Source organism: Coffea arabica, chromosome 2e (genome assembly GCF_036785885.1).
Source record: "Coffea arabica cultivar ET-39 chromosome 2e, Coffea Arabica ET-39 HiFi, whole genome shotgun sequence".
Taxonomy (NCBI): domain Eukaryota; kingdom Viridiplantae; phylum Streptophyta; class Magnoliopsida; order Gentianales; family Rubiaceae; genus Coffea; species Coffea arabica.
Window position 1 is genome coordinate 15,591,371 of NC_092313.1, and position 21,870 is coordinate 15,613,240.

Consider the following 21,870-nt stretch of genomic DNA (forward strand, 5'->3'; position numbering starts at 1 on the left):
CCTCTTTTTAAAGTAATTTTTTAATGTTCATTTTTTAAATTGGATTAATTTTGTTATCAAAATCTTAACTTCAGAAGAGGTTTGGGTAATTTTGCAAACTTTATGGGAGACTAGTAAAATTGTCAATAATTTTAGAGGAGATTTCTAAAATTATCCCTAGCATTTATGGCCTCCCAAAACTAGCTATCGGCCCGCTTCTACGGTGTACAGACAAGGGCTGCAAACGAATCAGTGGCTCGAATACGAGCTCGAGCTTGAGTTTAAAAATATTAAGCTCGTTTTATTTTTTATTTTAATAGTAAAATTATATATATTCATAATATTTTATTATTTATTAAGAAAATTTATTATTTTATTTATTTTAAAAATAAAATAATTGTTTATTATTTTTTAAAAAATAAAATAATAATAATTTCTTTTTAAGCTCTAACTCGACCTCGAGTTCGAGTTTGAACTTCATAAAATTAATTGGAGGCTCGGTTTGATTAGGCCAAAACTCGACTCAACTCGGCTCGTTTGTACTCCTAGTACAGACCATTGTGTTCCTATACTGCTCAAATCGAATCATTCAATAGGTTTAGTGTTCTTGTTCTTTTTACGACTAGAATTTCCTTCCAGTTTTTAAACTTGATCGCTGAATTGGAAGTAGCTAGGTGCAGTGACGGAGTCAGGATTTTTTTTTTGAGGGGTCAAAATTTTTTCTAACAAAATTAGCTCAATATGTTATGTTCAAGATAATTTCCATCTATTTAAATATATGATTTCTAAAAATATCAAATACTAACTTTAATTACAAAAGTATATCTATTTTATAAATATGCAGCATAGTATAATGAAAATTAAGACAAAAAATAATCTTTGATTAAATATCTTATAACATCACAAACCACTCAAGTTGCACATCATGAGAAAATGGTCCAATATGTCACCTATGAAGAAAAAATATAACTATTTTTAATTTAAAAAAGATAAAAGTGATGTTAACATATCTTAAAATTTCAACATCTTTTTTTAAAAGTAAATTAAGGATTATGTTTTTTCATAGAACTAAATTTATTTATGATTGAATAAGTGCTATATTTTCTAACAACTTCCTTTTTTATGTACACAGTTAGATAATCATTTAAGAAATTATTTTTCAACTTATTTGGAGCTTTGTTTTAATTATCTTCATAATTGAAAATGTCCAATCTGTAGTTGCAGTTGACACAGAAAGAGTAAGAACAAGTATAATCAACAGGGTTAAACTGTATATTTGTATATGGGTCAATAAAATAATTATTTTTGTTTTAACCCATTGATAATTATGAATTGGGTCTTTTTGTTAGAATATATCATATTGGGTCAATTTACTATAAATTATCAAATTATATATTTAATTTTTTGAAAGTTAAATAATTAGCATAATAAAAAATAAATAACTTTTCTGAAAAAAAATTAATTTAAAGGTGGATAATTCATACACACACACACACAAAACATATAAACTCTCATAATATAAATTAAAATTATAAAAATTAGGGGAATTAACTTTGTTTTACACATACATTTACATAGGGGAGCCATGGCCCTGAGCCCCCTTGGCTCCGTCATTGGCTAGATGATGGAATAATAGAACATGATGGATTCAAATCGGTAAACTAAGTGCCACTTTTTTTCTTTTTTTTTTTCAAGTTTTGAAAGCCTACTATATTTGCACCAAATGTTGAAGTGCTGGTCTCCTGTTTATGATCTCGCTTTGTTAATTAAGCGTTACTCAAAAATGAGTCGAGTGTATTATTTTCCAACGATGAAAATTTACACTACTTGCACATTGCTCTGAATTTTGAATGCTCAACAACACCGACAATGACACGACTGTTTCTTAGTGACACAGACGGTACAGATTTTGATACTTTCTCACCAGTTCTCCTTATTACTATAGGATACACCCCAAAAAAAAAAAAAGTACTCAACATGCATGGAAAAGAAAGCCTTATATTTTTGGACTATAAATTCTGGAACATTAGGAATGAGATTTGGTAGGAGGAGTTGGAGATTTGTGCCCGGACTTGGGTAAGTTGAAATACCTCCTCGGAACAGTGGGAATAGGGGGAAGTGCGGGTATTGGGGGAGCTCTTGGAAATGGAGAAAATGAATTGCTGGGCGTAGCTGATGATGGGGAAGGCCGTATGTTAGATAAGGGTGATGGTGCCTGCTCATGCGATGGATTTGGTTGAGGAAGTGATGCTGGAGAAATAAAAATGGGAGGGTTAGCTGGATCATTTGGTTTTTCAACTGGTAGAGGCGGTGGAGATGATTTCTTAAATTTTGGAGCTGGTGGAGGATACGGTTTGTGAATGATGGGCATTGGTGAATTTGCAGATGGAGGCAGGGGCTTCTGATATGTTGGAGCCAGTGGAGGATATGGTTTCTGAATGATAGGCTCTGGTGAGTTTGCAGATGGCGGAAGGGGCTTCTGATACGTTGGAGCTGGTGTAGGAAATGGGATTCCAACAAGTTTAATTCAAGACAATATAGATTTCATTATGTCGTGCCAAGCAACGTAAAAAAAATGATAATAGTGAACTGCACCAGAAGAAGTTGGATGCCAGGTTTTTACTACATCAGAGGTGCATCGTGCACACTCGGTGGATCCAACTATTTTGACTTGGACATGCTTGCCATGGCACAGGCTCAAAGCCAAAAGTAGGGTCAGATAGAAGGCTAACCAGCCTTCTCGACGGAAATGGGGAATCCCCATTGGGGCGGTATGTTGCAGGATGTTAGAAGCACTGAGCAGAGATGAAACGGAGCAACGCAATAGGCATCCGGTCTGGCTCAAAGTTGAGCTCTCTTCTTTGGCTAGAGATTAATTTTCGGAATCTGCAGGACCACTTATATGACGAATTCGTGATCCCCGAGGGCTATTCTTCAATGCTGCACTAATGGTAGTAATGCCACCGGCAAAGCTGATAGAAACACGGAACAAGCATTCAAATGAACAGCGCATCTCTGTACTCAAAACCGTACCTACCTACCAGCTATCTTGAATATCTATCAATTTTCCAACACGAATTAAGTGCACATTCGTTTAGGTGGAGCACATGATAGTTGAATTTCGCATTCTCAACTAGACTAAGTAACATGCGAGTATAGCAAGACCATGGAGAGTTTCAAAATAAGTTTGCACTGATCAGGAATTATGCTTATTGACACCTGTCCAAACTTCATTACATTCATAATCAGCTCTCGTTTATTAATAGCTTTGATTATTGTATTTCAGTTCCCAACTGCTAGTAATTCGTTTCTTCGACAGTGATGAACTGATTAAGTGTGTAGGGGAACCAATGATTTGTGCAGTGCCTCACGTCAGATGACTTCAAGAACAGACAGTTGTTTTTGGTACTACAGAATAACGTGGCCATTCAGGAAGCAGAACTCGGAAATCGCAAGATGGCTTCAAAGCCCTTTTCTGTTTTATCTTTACCAGAACTTTGCCAGTTTATTACTACATCCATGCATGCGTACGTGAAAGTACAGAAAATTGGCCCCACATGAAACGATGAGAAGCACCTATACTTCGCATTCAAATACCCAAGAAAAAAACTCCTGCATGATCCCAATTTGCTCCTCTTGTTGTCCTTTCCATATCATCAGTTCGCCCCATGACTATTTACTACTGTGGTACAATCAACCCAAGAAAAACTGAAAAATTTCTAAAATTATTATGATTTTTAAAAAAATTCTACAAAGGGAGTATTTTGTGTACTAGTTTCTGTTTTTGGGGTGATCGCATTTACCAAATGCGAGCTCCTTGAGCTCGCATTTGGTAAATGCGAACTGCCTTAAATTGTGTAACAGCAAAAGTAAAAAAAAAAAAAAAAAAAAAAATAGGTAACCTCGCATTTCAGAAATGCGAGGTACATATAACTCGCATTTGTGAAATGCGAGGTCATGTACCTCGCATTAAACGACAAAACCTCCTTGTCCAGTGGGCGCTGCAAGCTGCAATTTTACAGTTATGATTATTGCTAGTGATCAAGTATGCACTATGTACCTATGTTGTTTGCTTTCCAATAACAGGATTCTAGATTTTGCCTAAAAATTATTCTTTTTGCTTCAGTTGTAATGCCATTCTGTCTTGCTTTATGAATTCATTGAAAATTGTAAATGAATTCTTGATTTACAATTTGCAATGCAAATTTCTACAAATTTTACTGCTTAAGGCTCTAAATTCATCACAACAGGAAAAAAAAAATCCCATAATATTGACATCAATAGTTGATAATAATTTGGGGGAATAAATCAACACCAATCTAGCAAGCTTTTTGGTTGGACTTTATGTTGCATCCGATAAATACGAATTCCTAGAAAATTGCATAAAAATTGTAATAATTTTTAAATTACTTTTTAAATTTGTTTATTTGTTAAATTCATTCTTAATAATTTACCATAAACTCTTTGTTCTTAAAAAATATATGTAGCTGATGTTGTAAAGTGTAATAATCTAGTACGTCAACAATTTTTGCAAAGTGTATTAATCTAGTAATTCAATAATTTAAGTATCTATAAACTAATTGAGAATTCGTAGTTACTCAACAACTTATATTAAAAGTAACATATTATATACCGCATAAAAAAGAAAAGTTAGCAATTATTATTTATAGTGAAATAAAAAATAAGAATGAACAAGAATAGTATTTTATTATTTTGTTATTGATACTAGTAATAATTGATTAATCAATTTCTCTAATTTGCTATCATGTAGTGGAAAAGTTAAATTTCTTAAATGACATTTATAATACATTTATAAACTTGTACATAAATAAATGTATTTATGTATTGATAAAAAAACTGTAAATGTATAAATGTATTATATTATATATAATACGTAATATAAATTTATTTATAAATGTATAAATTATAAATGAATATTATAAAAATTTATAAATTATAATTTATAAATATATATTAATATTATGTATAAATGTATAATTAATATTATTTGTAATTTATAATCTTTATTGTTTAAATATTTATATACATTTATGCATTTATAGCAGCAAAACTTAACTAATGAGAGGGATTTATTCATATTCCATTTTATTTTAATAGTGAAAACGCCTTTTTACGCGAAAATCGACACTTTTATGTGAAGATTCTGGGTTATTCAACATTTCACTTATTAAAATTGCTAAGCATACTCTTAATTTCGATACCTTTTTACGCGAATGTATGGGTCTGTAGATGCCAACCCCCGGTTACTCGGTATGTGAATCATTGGAGTAGAAGATTAATATATATATTTTTTCTCTGTCTCTCTTTTTTTTTTGAAATGATTTCTTTTCCCTCTAACATCATTAAAGGAAGAATTTGGCCTTGTTTTGACTATATCAATCACTTACTTATAAAATGAAGTGAAAATGAGAAATATCATTAACCTTGCAAATTTGTAAGCATAATTTTTCTTATTTAACCGAATATACTTTCTAAGCATAATAATTCTTGCCAAACAAAATAAGGACTAAACCTTCCAAAATACATATAGCATTCTATCCAATGGAACAGTTTGAGCACTTAAAATGTGAACATTTTGGCCATTAATATTGGAAAATATATTTAGGAAAATTTTGACAGAGTTCCCCATAAAAATGGACAAAACTCCCTGCCAACAACCTCAAGACAATATTTCCAAATAAAAGTTTAAGCCATAGACAATCAAATTCATGCATTTCAAGACACAATAACCACAAAATGTATGTAATCCCCCCCCCACACTTAAAATCTACAATGTCCTCATTGTAGAGGAAGGTACAAGAAAACAAAACTTCCCACTTGGTAAGTGGTGATGCAGTTTCAACCCCTTAATCCTCACGACCATCCAAACATCAAGGGTACTAATTATCTTATAGGTAGAACAAGAAACTCCAATAAGAAAACTACAAAGGTTGAACCGAACACAATAAAAGAAAAATAAAGCAATAAAAGATGGAATCCTCGGAAGGTCTTCATGACTGCGCAGAACGAGGGTCTACTGCCTCCTCAGCTCCCTGAGATGTACCACTAGGCCCCTCCTCTTGATGAGGGGTAGGAGTAGGTGAGCGGTGAATGTGGAAATGATCCTCCATTGCTCGAAGGCGACGATCCTGCCTGTCTAGTCGCTCAGTCATCATCCGCTCGGTCTGGTCAATGCGCTCCATCACACGTGTCTCCATGCAGCAGATGGCATTGAGGATCTCTTGCAACTTGGATCGCGGCGGAGGCGGTGGTCGTGGAGTGGGAGGAGGAAGGGTCTGCTGTGCCTCCGTCTCTTGAGCTTGCTCTTGTTGTTCAGTGTGAGGTGGAGGCTGAGTGGAGGTCGAAGCTTCTCTTGTGTCCCGAACTAGAGCAGCTCCAAAATCCGTAGGAATGCCTAAAGCCTTGAGTATAGAGGCATTGACCTCTTCAGCAGACCGAGTCACCACTGCTCGTTCGGTTCCAAGAGGAACCTTGAGCTTCTCAAAAATGAGGGAGAGGAGCCGGGGGAACCCGAAACATGTATGACCGGCCCCCATGCGAGCTGTGGTCCTCATGTAACTGATAATGATGCTGGGCAGAGGAATTCCAGTCATATGATTACCTATACCATGCATCATTTTATCGAGGAAGTATAGGTCACTGTTGCGGAGCTCCCGTTTTCCACTCCGTTTTGGTACCACATTGAAGGCAAAAAGATAGAAAATCAGGTGGTACCTATGCTCGAAGGAATCGGCATATACGGTGAGCTTTTTCGAACTTCCTCGCTCACGGTATTGACCCTTAAGACGTGCCACAGCTTCTCCCACTTGCCATGGGTCACGAGCCTTGAACTCCTTAGTCAATTTGATATCTTCTCCTGAGTCTTTGAGTTTGGCCCACGTGGCAACTTTGTCTCGAGTGAGAGCCACTCGTTTGCCTCGGACCCAGGATTGGATCAGATTGCCACTATGGCTATGTTTGTCTTCCACATTGGCATAAAACTCTCGGATCAGGTTAGGATAGTAATGCTTGGGCAACTTCAGTATGTCCTCCCAACCAAGTCGCTTGAAGGCCGTGGAGATCTTGTAATGGTCATCCACCTCCGGCGCCAAGTGCTTCTCAACTATTATTTCTTTGTCTAAACCGGCTTCGTACCACTGCTGATTCTCAATTGATGTGAAACGTGTGGTATCGTAGTTCGGAGGTGGTTCGTCACGACTGGTAGATGCCGTCTTACGCCTAGAACGAGGTGGGGACTGAGGAGAAGGAGATTCGTCTTCAGGCGACTCCTCTTGTAAAGAGGGTGTATGTTCCTCACTCGATGAAGGTGTAGGAGTGCGAATCACTGCCCTTCGTGTGCGAGCCATGATGCCTGGATTACAAACAAGATTCAACACAAATTAGAAGCAATACAAAACATAACAAACACAATTGTCTTAATGAGTTAAGAAAATTTCGGCAGAGTTTCCCCTTGAAAAAGGGCTAAACTTCCTGCCAGCTGCACCCAAAAACAAGCACAGAACCTGGTTAAATAATTTTAGATACAGTGGTGGGCATGTATAATATGAATTTCTATCCCCATTGTCAACACATGGTTTGAACAATCCACTTTTCGATTTTGTGAATCCCATCTTTCAATTAGAAGGTCATTTAAAAGTCCAATCTCATGTTGTCAATGTTAAGCTTTCAAGTAGTTGACATATAGAAGTAAAATGACCCAAATTAAGAGTTCATGTGCATAAAGCTAAAAATTAAGAAATGTCAGCTGCACAATAATACCAAATCCACGAAGCTTAATGATAATTTCAGGTGCCTTTGAGGCTCAAATAACTCATCTTCACCTAGTTTATTATTCTAAGCAACTGATAAAACTTTTAGAGACCAGTCGGTTCAACATTGCAAATTTAATATTGTCAATATCCAATAATTATGGTTGCAGAAAACCACGTATCTTCTGATATTGGGAGAAAACCTGAGTAACTAGTGCATCCTATACAAGTAAAATTCAGGAGCCAAATGAGGAATGCTCTTTGCTTCAACAAAAGTTTGTGACACGCCACATTATATATACTGTTTACGACTCTTTGAATTATTGCAGCACCAAGCTTAATGAGTAGTTAAACGTGATTTCCTCCGGTGTATCAAAAAATTTGTCTAGATGAGTAGTTAAACAAGACATTTATACAATTAGTAGAAAAGCATAACTCGGATCCTTTTTTATAAAGACGCGAGTAAATAAAAATTGCATAATGTAGCACAATTCTAAATAAAAATTACAACAATTATACAATTACCAAAATATTGACAAAAATTGAAAAATAATGAAAACTGGTACGTGCCTTAAATTGCAAATAAAGTTGCAAATTGTTACCTCAACTGGTTGGAATGATGGAGGAAGATGATAAAGATGGAAAAATTGAAAAATCAGCGACCCAAATTAGTCCCCAAATTGAAGAAATGGATTTGGGCCCTAATTTTTCGTTGAAGATCAAAACACCACAAATTTCTGTTTTTGATTGTAGAAAACTCAGGGTTTAAGCGCAAAAGAGGTTGAGAGATGGTTTTATGATGAAAAAACAGATGATAATTGGTCGAAATGGAAGATTGGTGAGGGTGGGGAAGGGTTTCGTTAGGAGGAATGCGAGAAAACTGGAAAAAATGACGAACCGAGGCCGCGGGTGACTGTATAATGCTAAGGATCCGAGCTCGGATCTAACTGTGTTTGTTAGATCCGAGGGCGGATTCACAATTTTCAGTATCATGATTTCGAGGATCCGAGCACGGATCCGTGTTGATCATCCCTCGGATCCGAGATGTCTCGGATCACCGCTCCCGGTAGTTCAGACGAGCCCTCGTATCCATCACAGTTTTTTGGATCCGAGGGCGGATTCACAATTTTCGGATTTTGAGTTCGAAGATCCGAGGTCGGATGTGTTTTATCACCCCTCGGATTCACGAAAGGGCTCGGATCATCGCTCACGCTCACGGTAGTTCAGACGAGCCCTCGGATCTATCTGAGTTTTGTTGGATCCGAGGTCGGATTTGTAAAGTGAAAGCCATGGGTTCGAATGATCCGAGCGCGGATCCTTTCTGGGTTTTTTGGATCCGAGCTCGGATCGTTTCGACCCTGCATCATTTACAGAAACTGCAATTTCCACCAAACTTTTTCTCCAATTTTCACCAAATTCGGAAATACACATTTGACAACCTGTTCATCAAATCTAACCCCCCACGCAAGTGTAATATACCAAAAACACAATATCCAACCAATCAAAACACATCAAACATGTCCACATTTCAAATCAAGGCGTGAGGTTCTTTGATCTTTTTTACACATTTACACCAAAATGACACCTTTAGGTCTCGTATGCACATTGAATGAGTCCATGTGCAATTATAAACATGTTTTCACCGAAACTCACTGGAACATTCATGTGGTGGCCATTTTATATGCTCCATGAATATATATATATTCATATATATATATATATATGTATATATATGTTTATATATATACATCTACTATCTTTTGAAAAAAATTGGACAGAATCTCCCCTTAAAAGTGGACTAAACTCCCTGCCAGCAAATCCAAAGTCATGAACATTTAATCTAAGCAATATTTCCGACAACTTGTCCAAATACAAAACATAAAACTACTCCAAGTCCCACACATTTTTCTCCCCTACACTTAGAATAATATTCATAACAGGAGCAACCAATTACAGTTTTGAACATCAATGATGTCCAAGTTTTCCATGCGTGCCACATCCTCTGGGTTTGTGTGCTCTTTGTGTGCGACGTGGCTGGGCTGGCATCACTATATCGACTTGCGTAATTTGTGACTCAAGTCTTTGATCAAGTGCTTGGGTACTTTGGCCTGCATCTGTACCTCCCACATGTTGTTCACCACTGCCATGGAGCTCGTCTGTATTGGGCGTAAACGCCTCCATAAGTACTGGGGACCTAGAATGACCAAAAGGTCCGGTAGAGGTGCCCTGGTGCTCAGTAGCCTGTGACCTTCCATCAAGTCCGGTTTGGACGGTGGGTTCTGGTGATCGAAATCTACGACGGCGTCCACCGCCATGCTGACCTCCGTGAACATTCCTAGGAGCTCTTTCAACGCGATTGGGGTCGGTTGGCTGTGGAATTTGCTGTGGCACTCGTGAAGGGCGAAATGCAAGTCGGGATGACTCCCCTACAGTTTCCAATGTCATGGATGCAAAGTCCTTCATTGCATTAAAATAATTCGCGTGCTGTTCGTCACTCTGCGTTAGAGAGGTCTCTGCCATGTAATACACCTGAGTCATAGCATCCATCTGGAGTGCAAATATGTGGATGAATAAGGAATAATAGAGTTAAATCTATATCGACAACTTGTCCGGGACTGTATTTAACTAGTTGTAAGGAAAACTGACCAGATATTGTGTTCTGGCGCTATCACCCTGAAAGCCCTCCGGTAAAATGAGCTGCCTAGTAGGATTTGAAACATATACCACTGTTCGCTCGCGATACCACTGACGATACTCATCGGATGGATATGTGGGATCTTCAGCTACAACACCATCTTCCACATGTGAATGACGATCAGTCCACACCTCAACATATGCTCGATGTGCAGTTAACCAGTCTTGGTTCCCCTTGCCACGACGATCAAGAGAATGCAGTTCCTGTTGATTTTCGGTCAATCTTAGATCAGGCACGGGCTGATGATATCCGAACTGTCTCATAACTCGATTGGAAAGATGTGGCTCGACAACTTCCCAACATATGAGATACGTGACAGATGTCCAAATGCGGCGTCCTGCAGTACAATAGGGAGGCAGAGAAGCGAGAATATCGTCCGAGTATGGCTGCCATATGAACTGCAAGGCCAATAATTATTCAATGACATAACCTTCAACCAACATATGACCCTAATTTTAATGGAAAAAGTGCTGTGCCATATAACGGCAAAGGACCCAATCGTAAAAGCATCAAATGATGTTACTGTACCTCTCGGGCCCGTAAGCCCGTCAACTGATCTCGGAATATAGATACAACATGTCTTGCAACTCTATGCACATCAAATTGAACATTCCACCTGCAGGGAACAAATTAGAGCCGTTGTGTCTTAAAGGCGAAAATTTTGATTTTTATTAGTATTATATACATATATTTGATATACATACCGAGCTCCATATGGACCAGGATAGTGCTCTAACGGATGCACTCGATCAGGGCGAACTGTTGGTATACGTTCCCACGCCCATAGCTGTATTTAAATTGTATTTGAATATATTAATTGACCATGTAAACTCCTCTATAGTTAAATCTAGACACTTTGAACGAGACAAATGTACCTGAAGCAACATCAATGGTCCCGCAATGGACGATCTATAGGGAGATGTGGCGCTACACAATGATCGATACAAAGTTGCTAATATCGCACTACCCCAGCTATATTGCCCAACAGTTTCCAAATCTCGTAGTAATGGCATATACAACAACGGGACTTTATTACCAGATTTATCTGATAATAAATGACCGCCTAATAGCAGAAGCAGGTATACGCGGGCCCGCTGTCTACAGTGGACATCCGAAGCATCGGGTGGCAACCCTGCATCTAATACTCTAGATAAACACCCCAATTTCAGCCGTCGCCCATCAAAATCTGACATCAAGGGAGAAAAACCAAGCAACTCCTCACATAAATTCACCCACTCCTGAACACTATGAGTTGTATCTATCCCTATAACTGGAGGACCATCTATGGGTAGACCCCACAGAACCTCAACATCCTGTAAGGTAACTGTAGTCTCTCCAACGGGGAGATGAAAGGTATGAGTCTCGGGCCGCCATCGCTCCACTAAACTAGTGATCAAAGCATGATCGAGCATCATATATCCACAGTCAAGCACCCCTTCAAAGCCAGCCAATCGAATATAATGCCGAACAGTCTCTGGGATAGGTGTATGATCCCAAAAATGCCTATCACATCGTCTGACATCAAGCTGATCACCTAGAATGTGCCCGTCAAATATAGAACGTGCCCGGTGTGCAGTGCCAGCTGAGATGATATCATACACAAATGGGCCCGGATGCAGGACTGCCCCCGTAGAAATGTCGGCCATACCTCTGACAACAATAGCTGCAAATACATTATGTAACATATAAGCCTACACACATTTGAATAGAAGAATAGGAGTTTCTTCAACTAATGCAACACTTTAAATACAGAGCTGCTAAAAATAAGGTCAAAATTATGACCCGATTGAAACATTGATCAACAACATGTATCTCATAAATCATATTAATTTCATAATCCCAAAAATTACAGATATCATAGTACACTGGTTCATATCCCTAAAACGGATGACATCAAGCTCTAAAATTTGGACAATTTCTTCTATTATGGCCCGATTGATGACAATTTGTACATCTTCTTGGCTCCTCTGGGTCTCTCTCATCCATCTCATTCCGAATTCTTCTAGCTCGTACCCTTCCAGCCCGACGTGCAACATATTTACTACTATCTGCCCGCAGCTCCCAATCTGGTTGGAACCAAGTATCCGGATGTGGCAAAGGGCTAAACTTTCCTGAATACTGCACCGCCCACCGCCTATTTGTAAATTGGGGATCTACAAGTGCACCAGGATTATCACCTCGGTGCCTGCACACGGCCATCACGTGCGAACAGGGAAGTCTGTAGCACTGCCACTTACCACAAGAGCATGTTTTATCAAAATACTTTACCGTTTGTGTATTACCCCCTTTACCATCCACACGTCTACCAGTCACAATTTTGTACACCCCCGATGAGCCATCGAACTCAACAACCCTGTGGGTTCCCGCTTTCAGGTCCGAATTCTTAAACCGCCGCCATATCTTTGGAGGAAATGGATAACGGCAATGTCTAGCATCCTCTCTTCTTGTTTTAAACAACTCAACAGTCCGATGAAATGTCATATCAATACAAGCCCGGATAGGCAAATGACGAGCTCCTCTAAGTACATTATTATAACTTTCGGAAATGTTGGTTGTAAGAATACCCCAACGGTTCTCACCGTCATGTGTTAGACACCACTTCTCAGCTCCAATGTTAGACAGATAACTCCATGCATCTGGAAACATGTTCCTCAATTCTCGTTTGAATGCCCGCCACTTGCGCAATTGTCTGGCTTTTCCCATTGCCCAACATAACCTTCTAAGGTGCAAGCCTTTGAAGTGACTCATTAGGTTACTCCTAACGTGTCGTAGACAAAATCTATGAAAGGCCAAAGGTTCTTGCCAATAGTCATAATGTGTCATGGCATGGATGATACCATTATGCCGATCCGAAATGACACAAATAGGATACCGATCACGGGCCACATTGTATCTTAGTTGTTCCATGAACCAAGACCAACTACAAATAGTTTCTTCGTCGACAATGGCATAGGCTAGCGGAATAATGTGGTTGTTGGCATCTTGCGTAACTGCAACAAGTAGTTTGCCTTTATATTCGCCCCGCAGATGAGTGCCATCAACACATATAACCGGTCGACACATGTGAAATGCATCAATAGCCGGTCCAAAAGCCCAGAAGACATACTTAAATGTCTTCAGACGATCCGTACTATCAGAATGGTGCAACCACCTGATCACAGATCCCTGATTTGACTGCATAAGTGCATCAACATATTTCGGCAGTTCAGCAAAATTGGCATCCCAAGAACCAAATATAAGTTCAATAGCTTTGCGTCTGCCGTACCAAGCCTTTTTATAGGACACATCCACCTTCAAAACTTTCTTGACATGGCTTACTATATTCTTTACTTTAAACCCAGGATCATCTTCAATGCTACGAACTATGTGTCTAGCAATAACCGAAGATGTAAGACTAGCATTGCTATTACTCATCAAATCACCAACACAATTATGGTCGTTGACCCATTTGGTTATTTGCCACAGTCCATGAGTCTTTTTTTTCACTGCTCGGACACACCAGTCGCATGGAGGATACGATACGTTGGCCACAGTGGTGGTGCTCCTTTCAAATGCAGATTTACATTTGGCAACCCAAGTATTACTCTTGCTCTCAACAACCCTAAACTCCCTATTATGATTGATAGACCACATTCTAATAGCCCTGCTCAGCTGTTGTTTGCTCTCAAATCTCATATGTAGACATATGTGATTATTATCCTCACTAAATGTCACAATACGTTCCAACCCACTTTCATCAGTGAATTGGTCGTCATCATTTATATTTCCAAGGTTAGAGAAGAATTCGAATCCTCGTGGAACATACGAAAGGTTGGCAAATGCAGCAAAGGGCTGTTGGTTCCCAAGATCCTGGTGGACTACACGTCTTTCATTTTCGCCATCTGAGTCACTGTCTGACACATCTACCGACTCAGATTCTTCCACATCTTCTACATCATTTTCCAAATCATCATCTATCAATGTGTTACAATGACTTGGACCAGCAGTCGAATCGAAGCCATAAGAAGGCACATGATTCGGCGATACGTGGTCTCTAAAACTTTGAATCGAGTCAAGGCCTTCAACATATTCAACATCCGTCCTTAAGCCTGACGTGAACCGTGGCTCTACCACGTCCCTAACACAATCCCCATGTGGTCGTTGTGATACCGATGCTGTCTCTGGTACCACTGTACTAGAGTAGGATCGATACCTAGTTGGATCCATGCATGCATGGACAAGCGACATCATCGGCCCAATATTGGTAGTTGGTGGAATGAATGTGCTACTGACGAGAGGATTTTGGACTATTTCCTCCTTCTCGATATAAAGTTCAGCGATGTATGGGACAAGTTCGTTCCAGACATCATACATTATCTCCAGAGTTTCATCATCCACCACTGGAGAGACATTATAAGAAGTACGGCCACAAGGTTGGCGGAGAAATAAATTCAACTTGAACAGCCCCCTATCGACCCCCATGTATTCATAAATTCTATCCACCAGCTCATCATATCCAATTCTATGCCGTAATGAGAATGTACGGTTGGAAGTACGAGGCAAATAACAAATTGACCCATCTTCATAGTGTATTTTACCTCCCCAATAAAGAGATACTCGCAGAGGTCTTTCTATAGACATATCAAAGAAAACAATCCCTATGTTGGAAAAAATAAATTATAATTAGTAGTACAAAACTATGTAAAGTGTATTAATGTAGAAGGTCACCAATTTTTGTAAAGTTTATTAATCTAGTAATTCAATCATTTAAGTACCTATAAACTAATTAAGAATTCGTAGTTACTCAACTACTTATAATAAAAGCAACATATTATATACCACATAAGAAAGAAAGGTTAACAATTATTATTTGTAGTGAAATACAAAATAAGAATGAACAACAATAGTAGTTTATTTTTTTTTCCTATTGATACTACTAATAATTGATTAATCAATTTCTCTATTTTGTTATTATATATTTGAAAAGTTAAATTTCTTAAATGACATTGAATTCAACATTTGGGAAAAAATCTTTTACTCACATACATTTTTTTGTATAAAATAAAGCAATACGAAATTAAGAAATAAACAAATTTTGACTAATCTAGTCTACTTATTTAAACAATTGTTTAAAGAAAAAAAGGAAGAATTTAAAAAGAAAATTAACAAATATGATACATTAAAAGGGGTATATTTTTCCAAACATATCATTCAAGAGGGCAAAATGCCTATTATTATAGTTTAGGGGATAAATTGTAACTGGGTAAATAGTTTATAGGGATTTTTTGCATTTAACCCTTTATCAAACGAAAAAATTGTAATTTATTATTCCTAATAGATATATATATTTTGAAAAAATTACTTTTTATTATATATATTTTGCAATATATATATATTACACATTGTCATTACTTTTTTTAAAACAAAAATTTGATAGAATCTCCCCTTAAAAGTCTAATTACTTTATTTAATGCTCACAAGAGCTTAGCGAAGGCTTTTATTGTGAAAAATTGGAAGTTTTATGGATGAAATGGAAAATTAAGGTTTCGGTGAGAAGGGGGAAGAGTAAATCTGGAAACGGAGGAACCGAGCCCTCGGTTTCAGACATATTGCCAAAGGATCCGAGCACGGATCGGTTCTTGAAGCCCTCGGATCCCACAAGCCTCGGATCCGTCTCACCAGGAACACAGACGATCCCTCGGATCCGGCCGGGTTTACTTGGATCCGAGCTCGTATCTTATGGATCCGGGGTCGGATTTGTCTGGATTGACTTCGATCCGACCTCGGATATGACCTCGCATTTCTGAAATGCGAGGTACATACAACTCGCATTTCTGAAATGCGAGGTCATGTACCTCGCATTTGTGAAATGCGAGGTCATGTACCTCGCATTTCTGAAATGCGAGGTTACCTATTTTTTTTTATTTTTTTTTTTACTTTCGCTGTTACAAAATTTAAGGACAGTTCGCATTTATCAAATGCGAGCTCAAGGAGCTCGCATTTGATAAATGCGAACACCCCAAAAACAGAAACCAGTACACAAAATACCCCCTTTGTAGAATTTTTTTAAAAATCATAATAATTTTAGAAATTTCTCAGAAAAACTCAATTGAATATGACCTCTCAGTATTTTAGATACACATATTGCACGAAAATAACATACTTGTACTTGTCATCAATGAAAGTAATAAGTTGAGGGGTAACGTGTGACCCCTTGTGTAGATAAAGATCGAAAAAGTCAAATCTAGCCTCAAGGAAAACAACTGATGAATTTTGGCCAGCTATACACCCTTAATGTTTTTCTTCAGTCTTCCCAAATTGAAAACTTATTGATTTATTTACTGAAAGGCATACTTTTAACTTCCTTACAACATTTCTACCTGTCACATGACAGAGTCAAATTCAATTTATGATTACTGAGTTGGCTGTATTATTTGGGAAAATTGAAAGTTTAGATTGTGAGTAGTCTAAACCCTGTTTGATAACTCAATTCATCACTTAAACTTAATGGATTCAGATTTTAACATATTTAGATCGTTTGATAACAAAAAATTGAACATTTGAATTAATTAAGTAACATTGAATTTTCTAGATAAAACTTGTTCCCTAAATTAAGTGATAAGTTATTCACTTATCACTGAATGTGATATGCACTCAAATGTATTAAATTTAATATTTAACAATTCAATAATTTAACGGATTGAGATTTCAGATTTCAGACTTCAGTTTTATCAAATGCACCCTAAATAGACAATGAGGGGCGGGGTAAAAAAGATTATAAGTAATCTTTAAAGGGTTCTATTGTAAATAGCATTTTAGTCATGATTGATTGCCTCGGGTTTAGAACAAATTGTGCATTAACTTGTTAAACTTCAGTGACAAATGCACTTTTTAATCAATGCATGCCGCATTCGCTTGTAGTATTACGTACACATGTTGTTTTTCCCTTTCTGAATGTTTAAGAAATAATTTCCGTCATTTTCTGGTCGCTGATTATGATTTAGGATTGATCACGCAAAACACCTGCTTGTCAAGTGATCACTGTGAAATTGCGAAGATTTGAAGTTGATGTCCATGAATGCGACTTTAGTACCACAATTCTTTTCTTCTCATAATGAATCTAAAAGAAACTTTGTTTTGAAGATATATAAAAGAAACTTTTTAGAAGAAAGTGTAAACCTTAACGTTAATGAAAACGCCATTGTTAAAAAAAAATAAAAATTTACAGAATTAATTGTTGTCACAGCGTTTGCCTAATTGACCTAACAGTCAAATACTACCAACCAGCTCGTACCCTTTTAGAAATATGTTTCTGTCGAAGTTCGGAAATATCAGAGGTTTAATATGTTAGTATTTCGTAACTTCAAAGTATATATGAGTCTTACCGTGGACTTCCAATTTCTGAATTTTAGTACCAAAATTTCACCCTTTTTTTTTTGCCACTTTGACCCGATTGATATTTAGATGCTAAGTTTTTTTTCCCCTAAATAGTGCTATTTAACCATTGTTCTGCTTGCTTCATATAATAGTCTCAGTAAATATCCAGCCAAGAAATTTGAAGTTTAACTACAGAAATTTACTTCGGTAATTATCATTTCACTCCTAATTGGACCAAAATGGCAGAAAAACTAGAAAGTTCAAGATGCAATCGGCAAAAAGGTGAACATTCAGAGTGGGAATCACAATCAGATGTCTAATACACACACACCCACACACATATATATATATATATATATATTTGAGATATTAATGTTACAGAGTTTGAGAGATAATTACACATGTTGCATAGTGGAATCAAGCAAAGAAGGATTAGATCAACGAGATAGCTAACAAATTCTGCCTGAAAACCTCTGGTGAAGATTTCTCCTTGTGTTCTGATGTTAATCAAGTAGTTTACTTCGTATAGTTCATTGGTGAATTCAAACAAGGGAGTACGTAATTGTAATTCTCACATGTTTGTAGAACAAGATACTAATAACTAAAACCATGTAAATTATATCGTTCTCCCATGACGTTCACGTACTGATTTACCAATCTGTGCAGTGCTCTTCATTAATAACGCGGTATATTTGTCTGGAAAAGCCGGTTTACTCACTTCCACCTTCCACCATGTATGATTCTTTATCAATACTCTCTAGAAATAGAATAGATATTGAACATCAATCAAGCACAATTTGATCTGTTCAATCAGTCGGGACGCGCGCTATCAATGCATGGAAGAAAGCAATGAATGATACTGCGAGGGAGCGATAGGGAAACTTTCATTGATGGTGAACTGTAAACACAAGAAGAACTGGAGGACATTATTTCTGGGTATTTATGCAGTGCACTCGAAAATTTACAAGCTTTAGAAATCACTAACGTCCGACTGATAACTTGACAATCTCACACACAGGTCAACTTCATGCATGCAATCACAGCAACAACTAAAATTAATACAATATTCGACTTTCTCTCTATTTGTCTCTCTTTTTTTTTTTGCCCCCTTTTTTCTCCAAAGTACATTCTTTTTCTTCACATATCTGTTTTGGTTTAAGGATTTTATTATTGTAGAACCGGAAATTTCCCAAAACATCCTATATAGAATATTCAGGGGCAAATATATAGAAATCCTAAGGAGTAGACAAATGAGGTGACAGAGGAGGCAAAAGTCCAACTATAGGGTGAGGGGGGAAGACCTTCGGAGGGAACTTTGGAAGAGGAGGAAGCTTAGGAACTGGTGGAAAGGGTTTCTTGAAGGGGAATGGTGGTTTTGGGAAAAATGGGAAAGGTACAAGTGGCTTCTGGTACACCGGAGGCTTGTAGATTGGCACGGGCGGTGGGAGTGGCTTCTGGTACACCGGAGGCTTGTAGATTGGCACGAGCGGTGGGAGTGGCTTCTGGTACACCGGAGGCTTGTAGATTGGCACGGGCGGTGGGAGTGGCTTCTGGTACACCGGAGGCTTGTAGATTGGCACCGGCGGTGGGAGTGGCTTCTGGTACACCGGAGGCTTGTAGATTGGCACCGGCGGTGGGAGTGGCTTCTGGTACGCCGGAGGCTTGTAGATTGGCACCGGCGGTGGGAGTGGCTTCTGGTACACAGGAGGCTTGTAGATTGGCACCGGCGGTGGGAGTGGCTTCTGGTACACAGGAGGCTTGTAGATTGGCACTGGCGGTGGGAGTGGCTTCTGGTACACAGGAGGCTTGTAGATTGGCACTGGCGGTGGAAGTGGCTTCTTGTACACCGGAGGCTTGTAGATTGGCACGGGGGGTGGAAGAGGTTTTATGATTGGAGGAGGCTTGATTATGGGAACAGGCGGAGGAAGTGGTTTTTTGTAGATTGGGATTGGTGGTGGAAGTGGCTTCTTGTAAATAGGGATTGGTGGGAGTGGTTTCTTGTAGATTGGGGGGAAAGGCAACTTAGGCAAAGGAGGGTGTGTAAACCAGGGATGGCCCGTGGGCAAAGGTGGATTCTTGAAGAATGGCCACAAGAAAGCTGAAGCACACAGTGCTGAGGTGAACTTGACACTTTCAGCTGGACCAAAAGTCAGTTTTCCATCAGTATCTGGCTTGGCTACAATTTTGTTGGCTTCAAGGCCATTGTGCGCTGGGCATGGGGTTGCTGATGCACTATGGAGTTGTGCAAAGCACTCCTCATCTAGTTTCCCATCTTTCAGAATTTCTCTGGGAACGGATACCCTGAACTTCCCTTCTGAATCAAGCTCTCCAGAACCCCTTCTTGTCACCTCTCCATTTTTGAGCTTGCAATCAACAGTCACACGTAGCCCTGCAAAAGGCAAAATCAAGAATATTCAAGGACTCTTTATAAAGAAGATAGACTGCACTGCATGCATTTTGGCCATCAGTAGCAGATACTTTTGGTTATTTTTGTCAATTAGCTTGAATACATGCCATGCCTCTCTCAACTGCAAAATCTTTACTGCTGCGGCCCCATTTAAGCAAAGTTAAAATGAGCCAACATCATCAGATCAAGGATTAATGCATGGGACAAGCATGAGATGTAGACAAAGATCTACCACACAAGTAATTAAGTACATGTACAGGTTCCAGTAAGTACTGCCGAATGAATGGCCTGCCATTTTTAGTATATTTGGGAATATATTGAAAGCGGTCATGCTGTGCAATTTGAGCTGCTTCACATGAGCAAGCTAGGATAAAACTAGTACGTTGTCAGATACCCCTTACAAAAAGGTACCCAGGATAGGACAAACCTGAGAAGGCCTGACTAGTCTTGATCTTAAAGTCCTTGCAATCTGCGCATTCTCCAGCCCCAACAACCTGGACCGTTTTGTCATCAGCACGGCAAAAGCTGACAACAAAGAAGATACTAACCAATAAGAACAGAAGATGGGAAACACCCCTCATTGAGTTAGCGGTTCCCTTCTCTCTTGTGAACTAGTTTTGAGTGATTTGAGTCAGAAAAACGTTGCTATATATATAATGATGATGATCACCAGGGGGAAGGGTCCACCGACACCAAAACTTAAAGGGCATCACATGAGGTTAGGTCCCAGTGAGCTTGACTTGTGCCCCGGGAAAACATTTCTCAAGCATAAGTGATCAATGGCCATTATCTTCGTTCAATGTCCTTTCAACTGCACAACCCGACTTTGTCCATCTGTAAACCTACTTACCAGCGCCATAATTAAATATCACTCGCTATTCTAAAATCCCATGTTGAATTCGTGAAAGATTTATATTGGTCTTTCTTTTTTTCCTTTCTTTAGTTCCAAGAGTTATTTTTGGCAGCAAAGCATGGGCTCTAGCCAGTAAAGAAGTACTTGGACTTCTTGCTTGGAGAATTACACACACAGAAACAGAACAACAAAAAGAGAAGGGCGCCATGTGCTAGACATTAAGTGACTAACTCCAAAATCTCAAAATCCATGTGAATAAACAAGCTTTTTACCCTAATAAATGAATTTCCTCAACAGTCTCTCGGCCTTGCTGCAATTCGATTGGCCAGTATTCAATCGTACAAGAACTGCTTTCTTTCCATTGCATAATGCACGAGAGACTATTAAACATGTCAGATTATGAGAAACTATATGTTGTTATTGTTTCGCCATGTCAGACTGTGGGATACGGAATTGTGATTACATACAGTAATGGGTTAGAGCAAGGAGTAGTTAAGTTCTAGTTCGTACCCAATAATCGACTTGCTACTGGAAAAAACTTGAATGCAGCAGCTGGATGGCAATAATGTTCACACTGTGCATGGCTCTTAACTAGAAACTTGGCCTAATTGATCGGCCACTCAAATCAACCAAAGCATGCTTCCCACCTATGTTTCAAGGGCACATGCACAGCCCTTTTCGGCCAGGAAGACAAGTAGGTGGCTGAATTGTAAAGACTAGCTCAAAAAGACAGATTTAAACATGAAAATGATGTTCTAACTAATTAAGCAGGCGCTTTACTCGATTCCTCCTGTGTAACATTCCACGAATT

At 38.5% G+C, this 21,870-nt stretch overlaps 2 protein-coding genes across 2 annotated transcripts; both read right to left on the reverse strand.

The window, feature by feature from the left end:
• Positions 1-9,528: 9,528 nt before the first annotated feature.
• Positions 9,529-12,095, reverse strand: LOC140036724 (serine/threonine-protein phosphatase 7 long form homolog). The gene is made up of 5 exons (XM_072079230.1): positions 11,319-12,095; positions 11,148-11,230; positions 10,972-11,059; positions 10,395-10,841; positions 9,529-10,295 (listed from the first exon to the last, which is right to left on the reverse strand). The coding sequence occupies exons 1-5, from the start codon at positions 12,087-12,089 to the stop codon at positions 9,714-9,716; spliced, it is 1,971 nt and encodes a 656-aa protein (XP_071935331.1). The 5' UTR covers positions 12,090-12,095; the 3' UTR covers positions 9,529-9,713.
• Positions 12,096-18,984: 6,889 nt separating this feature from the next.
• On the reverse strand, positions 18,985-20,835 carry LOC140036725 (uncharacterized). Its single transcript, XM_072079231.1, has 2 exons — positions 20,634-20,835; positions 18,985-20,188 (listed from the first exon to the last, which is right to left on the reverse strand). The coding sequence occupies exons 1-2, from the start codon at positions 20,785-20,787 to the stop codon at positions 19,035-19,037; spliced, it is 1,308 nt and encodes a 435-aa protein (XP_071935332.1). The 5' UTR covers positions 20,788-20,835; the 3' UTR covers positions 18,985-19,034.
• Positions 20,836-21,870: the final 1,035 nt, after the last annotated feature.